This window comes from Tachysurus fulvidraco, chromosome 12 (genome assembly GCF_022655615.1).
Source record: "Tachysurus fulvidraco isolate hzauxx_2018 chromosome 12, HZAU_PFXX_2.0, whole genome shotgun sequence".
Lineage (NCBI taxonomy): Eukaryota > Metazoa > Chordata > Actinopteri > Siluriformes > Bagridae > Tachysurus > Tachysurus fulvidraco.
Window position 1 is genome coordinate 13122577 of NC_062529.1, and position 11906 is coordinate 13134482.

The 11906-nt window shown below is 36.5% G+C and overlaps 2 protein-coding genes across 4 annotated transcripts in view; one reads left to right on the forward strand and one right to left on the reverse strand.

Annotated features, from left to right (window-relative positions):
- The window catches only part of tonsl (tonsoku-like, DNA repair protein), a 16854-nt gene extending 11621 nt beyond the window's left edge, over nt 1-5233 (forward strand). The window contains exons 24-28 of the mRNA XM_027172774.2: nt 2125-2296; nt 2580-2755; nt 3621-3694; nt 4014-4147; nt 4735-5233. Of these exons, the coding sequence (XP_027028575.2) occupies nt 2125-2296; nt 2580-2755; nt 3621-3694; nt 4014-4147; nt 4735-4922 (744 nt within the window). The 3' untranslated portion in view covers nt 4923-5233. The remainder of the gene's footprint in view (nt 1-2124; nt 2297-2579; nt 2756-3620; nt 3695-4013; nt 4148-4734) is intronic.
- Nucleotides 5234-6848: 1615 nt separating this feature from the next.
- LOC125146025 lies at nt 6849-7992 on the reverse strand. Of its 3 annotated transcripts, none has more exons than XM_047821624.1 (5): nt 7841-7992; nt 7676-7740; nt 7347-7484; nt 7100-7257; nt 6849-7002 (listed from the first exon to the last, which is right to left on the reverse strand). In XM_047821624.1, exons 1-5 carry the CDS (start codon nt 7881-7883, stop codon nt 6945-6947), a joined length of 462 nt encoding a protein of 153 aa, XP_047677580.1. In that variant the 5' UTR covers nt 7884-7992; the 3' UTR covers nt 6849-6944. The 3 variants fall into 3 exon arrangements, with proteins under 3 accessions (XP_047677580.1, XP_047677581.1, XP_047677582.1); XM_047821625.1 differs by having other exon boundaries at nt 7347-7466; nt 7841-7991; XM_047821626.1 differs by having other exon boundaries at nt 7347-7451; nt 7841-7988.
- Nucleotides 7993-11906: the final 3914 nt, after the last annotated feature.

The following is an 11906-nucleotide window of genomic DNA, read 5'->3' on the forward strand; positions in this document are numbered from 1 at the left end:
TCATGAGGAAGTAAAGCAGCTGATTGTCACTATGCAGACTTAATTTAATGATGTGTGTTCAGTAGTTCTTTCACTGAGTTCAGTCCCCTCAGAAATTACTGGAATGGCAAGGCCAATTCTTGTGTTTTTGCTATACACTGAATACATTTAAGATTGAGTTGATTTAACATTTACATATCAATGTAATGTCCTGATTTTTTAGGTTACCGACCACCCAGTTTTTACACTTTTTTGTTACATATTCATGACTGCAATAAGTGCATCTTCTGTTGTGGTGAAATATTATGTTTGTTCAGGTGTTTTGAGAGGTTTCTTCCTTCTCAGGGTGAAATGATACTGAGCTGGGTTAATGTCTGGTGATTGACTTGGCCAAGTTTATGATTACTCTGGCAGTGTGATTTGACTCATTAATCAGCTGCATGAAAAATGTCCTCCCAAATAGGTTGGATGTATTTTTCTGTAAATTGACACTATTTCTGTGGACTTCTGAAATCATTAGCAATAATGATTAGCAAGCCACATACCAGAAGCAGCCATGCAAACCCAATCCATGACACTACCTTCACCATGCTTGACTCATAAGCTTGTAAGTTTTGGATCGGGTTTGATCCTTTATTTCTCCAACCTTTGGCCTTTAACATTTCCACATGCTGCTTACATTCATCAAACTGTTTACATGCTTACTGTTTACAAACTGTTTACATGCTGTTTGCACACTTTTTTGCTCTTTGCACACACTGTAACATTTCAGTCATTTTTCTCATACTGTACAATATTTCAGTTGTTGCTGTTTTTGCACAATCTTATACACTATCTCAGGGACCTGCTGCTAAGAAACTGTGTTCATTCTAGTTTTACTGCATGCAATATTGTCTGAACTTACAGTATTTACATACAGTATTGACACTGGTCGGTCGGCACTGTTTTTTGTTTACTGTCTTTTGTGTACGGTCTTTTTTGTATTTTGTGTATTGTCTTGTAACACTTTGTCTGCACTGTCCTTGTTTGTATTGTCCTGCGCTGTCTTGTTTGTATTGTCCTGCGCTGTCTTGTTTGTATTGTCCTGTGCTGTCTTGTTTGTATCGTCTTGCAGTTTGCACCAGGTTGCACAGTTGTACTTTATGTGGCTAGGACTACTTACTAAGCAGTTACTTTTTTTTATGTAGCGCCTTGATCCTGGAGAAATGTTGTCTCATTTCAGTGTGTACTGCAACAGCTATACTGTATATGGTTGAAATGACAATAAAAGCTTCTTGACTTGACTTGACTTGATCACTGTGATCATGGTTAAGTTCGAGCTTCCAGTTTTCACTTTCGGTTCACAGCTGTATTTCTTTGTGAAGGCTGATCTGGTCTTCTGATTCTTGCTGATTGTGAATGATTTGCGTCTTGTGGTATGGCCTCTGCATTTCTGCTTTCAGATATTTGCAGCGGTGCAGCACATAGCATTATTGCCTAAAGTCAAACAGTCACTGGTTCAATCACTAGCTCAGGAATTCTCACTTATTCATGTAGTTTTATTGGTTTTCCCAGGGTTCACTGGATTCCTTCTACCTCCCAAAAAACATGCTAGTAAATGGATGGTACCTCATGATGGACTGGCATGCCATTAAGTGTTTATTACCACCTCACACCCAGTGTTTTCAGCATAGGCTCTAGAGCCACCTCTATCCTGAACAATACAAACATTTTCATTACCAGAACTGCAAACCGTGTGCTTTCTTTTACTCTCTTTTCGTGTTGCTTGCACTTGTGGCAGCATGTGTCTTGGTGGCAGCAAAAGACGTTTTTCATCTTGTTAATGTTACTTGGTATGTGTGCAAAGGGACTTAAAATATTGATTGCAGCTTGCAGCACAATACTGCATTGAAATGAAGGTAAAGATTTTGAAGGTTTATGTGATGAAGAGGAAAATGTTTGTGAATTTGATTTTTCTTTAAATCATCCTGTGAAAGTGCAAGACAGCAGAATAGATGTATATACCAGTACAATTTACTGCTGGTGTTTTTCTTCATATTTAAAAACTCCAGTTTATCCTTAATGAATCAAACAGCATATGTGTATATTTCTAGTATATGAAATGTGAATGTTTACTCCTGCTTAAGGTCTTTTCTTCCCACTTAGAGTCTGGAGGAGCTGAATATGAGTATGAATCCTCTTGGAGATGGTTGGTCTCACGCTCTGTCCTGTTTAATGTCCTCCTGTCCCCTCCTGTCTACACTGTCTCTGCAAGGCTGTGGCCTCACTGCTCGCTTCCTACATCAACACCGTCTCTTGCTGTCCAGTGCTCTCTCAGGTGCTTATTCTCTAGTTATAGAGTGTTTCACAGCACTTAGTAAACAAGAGTAACACAAAACTACTGTGACTGAAAAAAATAATGGAATGTAAATTAACTACTGGTCCCTGTCCATGAAAATGTGTAGTTTTCTCATGTTCTCAATCAGGTATGAATTTTAGGTATCAGTGAGAGTGAGTGTGTGTGTGTGTGTGTGTGTGTGTTCGGTGTATACTACATGCACACCATTGACTTCCCTTTCCTGATGTACCAGATCTGTGATATTTATTTTTTCTTTATACAGGTACTGGTCACTTACGGTCAGTGTGTCTGTCACAGAATGCATTGGGTGCCACAGGGTTTGAGTTGGTGTTAAAGACATTGCCATTACAGCAGCTCACACACCTGGAGCTTAATGCTGTGTGTAAAGGTCCATCAGATCAACCTGCTCTGGACCTGCTCAGCAAACTTCTAACACAGGTATATCTGCTTCCATAGCAGGCAGACACACACACACACACACACACACACACACACACACACACATATATGTTTGCTGTTAACAGTGCACTGACAATGAATAGTCACATTGTTGAAACACAGCATTTAATGTCACAATAACCCATTGATTATGCAGCTTTAACCACAATGAAATAGTTTCACATAAGTGATAACTTTTTTTCTTTATGCAGTTTTTGAACGTCATGGATTCAGAGACCTAACTTTAATTGATATTTGTATAATTTACACCATAGTATATTGCTAAATATATCATGCATCAAAAAATCTGAGTCCTTATGATAAAAGTGGGGGGGGGATTGCAGTTACAGTTGAGTCAAAACTTGAACTATACTTGATTCAACATATTTATTTAAATATAAAAAAGTAATTTATTTAATTTATTTAAATATAAAAAAGTAAAAAAAAAAAAAAAAGAAAAGAAAAAAGTAAGCTTGAAGATACGACCTGGGAAAAATTTTAAGGATTTCAGACTTATAGTTAGTTAACACTTACCGATAGAAAACAAGTTGAGGTTATGAAGTTTGTATGACAACTTCATTTGACAACTTTGCACGTTGTGTTTAAGTAGTGGTTAAAGTGGGCTTTACACTTTTGCATCTGCATCTTTCCGGTGTTGATGTGATCAGATGTGGGAACTGATAAATTCTGTTCAATTATTCTCTTGTTGGTTTGTAAAATTTTGTTTTATTGTACAGGTTTAATTATTCTGTTCTAGTTCATTATGAATACATTTAAGTAAATTTATCTAAAACATTCTGAAGCCAGTGCAACCTGTGTGTGCGTGCATGTGTGCGTATGTGTATGCGCGTGTTGTTTGTTCTAGGGTGACTGCTCACTTACGCATCTGGGTTTGGCTGCAAATGGGCTGACTGATCAAAGTATCAGATCCTTCACAAGGTGAAAATACATTCTATCTGATGCATTTTGTGACTCTGAAATGTAATAAACTTTCAATGATATTTCAAACGAAAGCAGGAATTGCATGTTTTATATTCATCTTTTAAGCTAAACCACAACTGTTGTCAGTGTAAAGCAAAAATAAAAGAACTTGGAGGGGACTTTGTATCCAGTGACTTAATTTTGAGTTCTGTTCAGACCTTCTGGGGACTGGTTCAGTATGTAAGATCAGGAAGTGTGTCTGAGTAGGTGCACTATATGATTATCTGTGAATAGGAAACTAGTGTAAGTAATAAGTACTTTTCTCTTGGTGTTGTAGGTGTCTCTCTCTTTGTCCATCCCTTGTGTCTCTGGACCTGTCCGCTAATCCCTCTGTGACTTCAACCGGACTACACAGCATCCTCAGTGCTCTTGGAGAAGCACGAAGGCCGTTGACTCTTCTTAACCTTCAAGGTTAGTCATCGGAGAAGTTTGTAATAGTCATCAGGTCCATTGTTCTTGCTCTGTTTTATAAAGAATATTTTTCCATTCCATGCATGGAAACAGAAAAGTGTGGGTGGTATTGTGACATAACACATGATGTCTCAAAGTACAAAGGTCACTAATTTAATGCTCAGGTCAGTTTATTGTCCGTGTGAAGGTTTACTTCACCTTATTTCTGCTCGGGTTGTCTGATCGTTAGCCTTCATGTTCTCAGGTTCCCACCGGCCGAAAATATTCCAGTAGCTGAACTGGCTATGGTACATTACAAATGACCTGCTGTTCAATATGGGGCAATTCTCCTTCCATGGGATAAGCTCTAGATCCTTTGCAGACTGAACTAGAATAAAGTAATAATTTAAATAAAAGGTCATTTTAAATCATAATCACAAATTTTATCAGTAGTTGTAAAGTATCAGGTGTTTTTATGCTCAAGTAACCAGTAATGATTCAATAATCTGATGACATCTGCATCTGAATAGATGTGAAAAAAATATGATGATTTTATAGTTGTGCTTGTGTGCCTGATTAAAACATCTCCACTTGTGGATCTTTGTCAGGTTGCCAGGTGTGTGGGCCATGGGACATGGAGTGTTTGGAGAACCTGGCAGAGCGTGTTGAGGATCTGCGGCTGTGCTCTCAAAGGCTTAACAAGCTGGATCAGGAGATACTACGGCGGAGCTGGCCAGGCCGTATACTGTCTCGTAACTCCAAGTGCCTGCTCAGTATGTCTCCTGTTCCACATTAACTCACACTGTAGCCTTTGTGCAGTCACTATGTGCTACAGAATTGAACTGAGCCAAAACCAGTGCTGGTGTTTTCCTCTGTTGGACCTTTTTCCCCCACTCCATGCTTAATCACTTGAATTTATGTACAAATATATTTCTGTAATATGTATTTAAATGTGGTAACTTGGTGTAAATTGAGCATCAGTCCGAATGTACGTGTCACTGAAGCAGTAAAGGTCTTTGTGCCCCATCCACTGTCTGTGAGAAGCAACCTCTCTTTCTAATGCAACCCGGTCTTAGAAACATCCAGCATTAAAAAAAAACCCCAGAATGTATTGAGTGATATTCATTCTTCCATTGATCTTAATGAGGATCCCGTACAAAAAAATGTCCTAATAAATACAAAACTATACAAATGTGTGCTAGTGATCAACCTAAGATATCTGAGATTCAAACCGGACTGCAAAACAAATACTTCATTATTTCTAATGTATCATACCATACCATGTCATATTCTTTTTGGTTAACACCATCTCCTCTGGTAAGGTTCTAACTGCAAAATTTCATGAGAATGTGTTGAATTTTCCCCCACATGACTCTCCCCTCACATGACTCTCTCACACTCTTTCACACACGCACACACACGCATACGTGACTGACACTACATTCCTACAAGTTAACTACCTAAAGATTCTCATCTCTATTCAGTTCTGCATGAGGGAGATTCCACATCTGTACCTCAATGTGTTCTCTTGATTATACAACCCCAGTCCTAATCCCAAACTCCCCGAGTTTTTTTTAATCCCAACACTGGCTACCTGTTAAGTTTAGAATTGATTACAAACTGCTGCTACTTACGTACAAGGCTCTTAATGGTTTAGCTCCCATGCATCTAACCAGTCTTCTAACATATTATGATCCTTCACACTCTCTAGAATCACAAAATTCAGGACTCCTGGTTGTTCCCAGAATATCAAAATTTACTAGGAGGTAGAGCGTTTTTGTATGTAGCCCCCAAACTTTGAAATAATCTTCCTGATAGTGTTCAGGGCTTATACACACTTTCCCAGTTTATATGTAGATTAGCAGTGTATCTCTGGTCAGGTGTGCACACAATACTTCTGACCAAATGCACATTATTATTATCTAGTGCTTGCATATATTATGAACAGCAACTACGTTAATTCCTCTCCACTGCTTCTCTCTTTCTACCCATCCCGAGACATCTACAAATTGTACCAGCTCCGATTGTCTTCTGTGCCATGAAGTTTTTGGAGCTCCACTGATATGAGGCCAACTCAGGATCCTGAGATATCTAGAGATTTACTATCTCCAGTTGGACTCTGCTTCATGAAGTATTCGGACATAATAAGAGGAGATGTCAACTCCATGTGGTCTTTGAGGACAACAAACTCCTCATCGATACAACATTTGTTGGAATGTATATTTATAATCGCACCCTCCAGTGTCACCCAAATGAGGATGAGGTTCCCCTTTGAGTTTGCTTCCTCTCAAGGTTTCTTCCTTTACCATTTAAGGGAGTATTTCCTTGTAACTGCTGCCTGAGTCACCTCAGACTTGCTCATTGGGGATAAATACAAACATATTTAAATATATCTAATATTAATCTGGAATTTTTGTATTATATTGTATATATACCTTTAGATTATTCTTTTAACTTCTTGTTCTATGTTTATGTTCTTTAAAGCTGCTTTGAGACATTGTAAATTGTTAAATGTGCTATATAAATAAATTGGAATTACATTTTTTCTTAGTACACTTTCACAATCACTTTCCAAGCAATGTCATATGAAGGTGAGGTCAGCAAAAAAAAAAAAAAAGCTGACCTTTATTAACTGTTTTGTGAAAATTGTTGGTATGTAAGACTCCATACAGACTTAAACATGACTACATGAATGAGACAGATATATGAATGAGACAGATAATTGCTGATTTCAAATTGCTTTATTGGCACAAAATATCTGACTTTATCAGGATTTAAAAGCGTGTTATATTTCAAGCATTATATTCTTCAGGTTTCTTCAGATTTGTGGGTATTTTCTCGGAAAAGCCTTGGTCAGTTCCAGCATGCTCACTGAACTGTAAATTTTGAATTGAAAATACAGGATTATAGTTACTTGCCATTAGATTATAGGTAAGTGTAAGTATTTAGTCAGAACAAACTTTCGTAACTCACCTACAAATACCGATATTCACACAGATTGTTTTTGGATCGTCTGTGGTAGAAAGCTCCTCTGCCAAAGTATCCATGTACTTTTTGATTAATGCCTTACAGATAAATCGCACGAATCCGATTGAATCACAGACTGTTGCCAGTTGCCCCTTAATTGTATCCTGTGGTAATGTTTATACTTTTGTGAGAAATGTTCATGGCATCAGTTTCTTTGAGTTTTTACATATATCATATGCTACTTATCACTTACCACATTCGATTTACTGGAAACATGTTTTTTCACTTTCTGCATGGCCCACTTACAAGCCCAGCATGCACCAGGGAGCTGGACCTCAGACATCGGCAAATCCTCATCCTGGTTAATAGGATCGTGAGAATAAACTAAAATCTTACAGCAAATTGTTCAAAGAAATGAAGCCTGAGTAAAACATTTTATATTTGCATATTACAATTAGATATGTTTAGTTTGTCATAGTCTTTTGCCATAGAATCTGGTGTGGCTGGATGCTCAGTTTATTGATTGCAAAAATAAATAAGTGAAATATTAATAAGGTCAAAAAGCCAATTTATTTAAAATACCAGGCTTCCATCAAGGGGTTCCTCAGCAGAGTCAATCTTCAGGTATTCCAGGTGAACTGCACAGGCTGAGAAGCAGAATGAACAAAACAATATATATTTTTTACATAGAATTAATTTATCCTCCCAAAATTATCAGATTGACTAGAATTGTCTGATGATTCATACCTGTGCCTATGAAGAAAGAAGCGATGAGAAGATTCCAGAGCATAGTGATGGTTAAAAATAAGTGTATTCTAGAGAACAGAACAATCTGTATTAACGTAGCACTTGGTGGTCATCTTTATATCTCCACAGACTCCACAGTTTTTTTCTTCTCTAACCACAACCCAAGAAGCTGCAAACATGCTCATGCTCAAAATTTCTAAGTGCACCCACAAACCACTACTTAAAAAAAGAATATATATATATATATATATATATATATATATATATATATATATATATATATATATATATATATATATATACACGTATATATATATATACGTATATATATATACGTATGTGTATATATATATATATATATATATATATATATATATATATATATATATATATATATATACACGTATATATATATATACGTATATATATATACGTATGTGTATATATATATATATATATATATATATATATATATATATATATATATATATATATATATATATAAGTAGTGGTTTGTGGGTGCACTTAGAAATTTTGAGAACAAACAAAATTTTGAGAATATATATATATAAACTTCATATTTGATAAGGATTACTTATGTTGCTTTGAATTGGATAGTAGATGCACATTATCTTATATATATATATATATATATATACATATTTTAATACGATTTTAATTTAATCACATGTTGCAACATTTCATAGGTAGTTTTATTTGTGTGTGTGTGTGTGTGTGTGTGTGTGTGTGTGTGTGTGTGTGTGTGTGTGTGTGTGTGTGTGTGTGTACAGACTTCATTATATTTGATAAGGATTACTTGTGTTTGTACATAGTTTTTTAAAAAAGATACATGAAGATACTTAAGATTAAAAAGATTTAAGTCAGCCTACAGCCAAAGAAGATATGTGATCAGTTCTCCAAGATGTTTGGAACTTCCTACTGCTGAGTTGCAAATTAGTATTATATTTATTCCAAGTCTGCAAGAACCAGTGTGACCTGGATACCGACTGATAGTCTAGTTTAATTGGATTCAACTCATAGTGATGTAATGGCTTAAGAACAAAGCTCTAAAATAAAGGTGTTAGGTATTTTCTTTTTATGTATTTGCATGTATTTCATTTCTACCCTTTTTCAAGCACACATCCTGAAGATGTTAAAAGCAGATCTAAAACCACAGTCCAACCTTTCAGAGCTCTTCTTTATTACAGTTCCACTATAACTCTCCATGATGCTACTATGTAGAAAATGTTTTCTTTATAAGAAATAAGAATCTTCATAAGAATTATTGTTCTTTAAAGAAACCTGCCATGACATTCTTTACAGATTTAACCAGCATGAACTATATTGTACTCATAAAATGACTGAAATAGAATGAAAGAGAATTGTTGCCTTCAAATATTTTATTAGCACAAAATGATTAGAAAACACTTATATTTGGAACATAGAGTTCCATTTTGATTCCTTTCTTGCTGTGCTGGACTTCATTCAGAGAATCTGGACGTTTTGTGGAAAAACTTGGATCAGATCCAGCATGTCCATGTTCCTGTAATGTTTTAATGAAAGATAAAGGATCACAATAACTCTTATTAATCTGTACTTAAAATAATTACAAGATCAGTCAGAACACTTTTTCACAACTCACTTGCAAATTCCAGCTTTAGCACAGACTGTTTTTGGATTATCATCAGTAGAAAGTTCCTTCACTAAGATATCAATGTGCCTATTAACCAGCTTCTTACAAAGTTCTGCCACTGCTCCTAATTTGTCACAGCCTCTCCTCAGTTTCTCTTTAATCTTTTCCTGTGGACATATTAAAACCGTATGAGAAGAGTTGAAGGCATCAGTTTCCTTCTTTTACCTACATAGTATGATACTTATCACTCACCGCTTTTTCATGACTACCGAGATGTTCCTTCACTTTTTTCACAATTTTCTTACACAACCAACACGAGCCAGGAATCAGTGCTTCAAGATCCAGCAAATCCTCATCCTGATCAACAGAACCGTGAGAAGTGGCCGAAACCTGCTGAGCGTATATAACAAACACATTAAGCATGAGAAATTCTCCATTTTACATTTGATTTTATTTTTTTTAATTTGAGAACAATATATTGAACAAACCAAAGTCCCATCGGTGAGCTCTGTAGAGTCCATTTTCAGGTATTCCAGATGTAATGCACAGGCTGAGAAGCAGAGGGAACAAAACAATTCCTTAGTAACTGACAAATCACAAAATTTAAAACTTAAAAACATCTGACTATTTAAAAACATACATAGTGACCAGTTTTATCTTTTAATTAGATTTTGTCTTGAATTGCATGATTTACCTGAGCCTATGATGAAGGAAGCAAGAAAGATGAGTCGGAGCATTTTGCATGAAGATGCACAAGCTTCTTTGTGAGTTGAATAGTCTGTCTTAACCCAGTGTCTTCTGGGGGTCTTTTATACATTTGATGCTTCCACAGTAACCTTTTCTGTGACCACAAAACCCACAAATAGCACTGCAGACCTGCTCAGAGTCATGCGCAGAATGTTCACCTGCCACCTATGTAATCAAATTTTATTGGTCACATACACAAATATACAAATTATGACATAGTAGTAGTGACTTTTTTGTCTGTCCATGTCATAAATGCAGAATAAAGAATAGTTCTATTTCTAAAATTACCTGTACAGGTAATTCACACCATTCCAGTCCATTCTGGGGCACAACACTCACACACACACACACACACACTCACAGACACACACACTCACAGACACACACTCGCACACACTCACACACATACACACTCGCACACACTCACACACACACACACACACACACACACACACACACACACACACACACACACACACACACACACTCACACACACACACACACACACACACACACACACACACACACACTCACACACACACACACACACACACTCAAACACACACACTCATACACACACTCATACACACACACAGACACACACACAGACACACACACAGACACACACTCTCTCTCTCTCTCTCTCACACACACACACACACACACAGACACACACACAGACACACACACACACACACTCTCTCTCTCTCTCTCTCTCTCTCACACACACACACACACACACACACACACACACACACACACACACACACACACACACACACACACACACACACACACACACACACACACACAAACACACACACATACAATTTTGGGTGTATTATGGCATGTATCTTAGCCTGGGAGAAAAGTAAAAAACCTGATTGAAACCAGAAATAGCTTTTGATTGCTGACATGGTATTAAATAAAATAATCAGAATCTGAATCTGTTTGTAGATTCCCAAGTGATAAACAGAGACGTCAGTCATGGACAAGTTGCAGGGACACCAAACACTTTTTTTAAATGGTTAACTCAGCTGACAGTCCTGGAAGGATGTCACCAGTTAGGTTGTCTGTTCAGCCTCCAAGTCAAACTTTTTTTTTTTTTTGGTTTATGTGACTTTACTTATTTAATGTTGCAAAAGTATTGCGGGAAAGGAATAAATAAAAGATTGAACAGTCTTCAGCACCTCAACTATCTAACTTTCACATTATGTTTCTCTCAAATTTGTGATTTGCTTCCACCTGCAAATTGCTTTGTGTATCATATTTAATAAACCACTACAATTTAAATGTTTAAATGAACATGTATAGTAACACCATTGTAGCAGGGTTGCATTCAGTAGGCTATAAGGTAACTAATAAACTTACACCTACTAGCACTACGCATTATATTGTGATCAAGTAGATTATCTTAATATCAAAACCTTCAATTTTCTCTGGACTTAATGATAAATACATGTTTGACCTTTGGAACGAAACAAAAAAGACTAGAAAATCGCATTCATGACGATTTATGGTGATTTTATTTCTTTGCCTACATTGACGCTGATGCATTAAAAATCAATTGCTCAATTGACGCATTCGTTCCAATGTACTGCTCTATACAAGGCGACATCTAGTGTATATATCTATGGTCTCGACACTACCAGTCCTATGTAGGGGTTGTTTCTCCTGCACAGTTG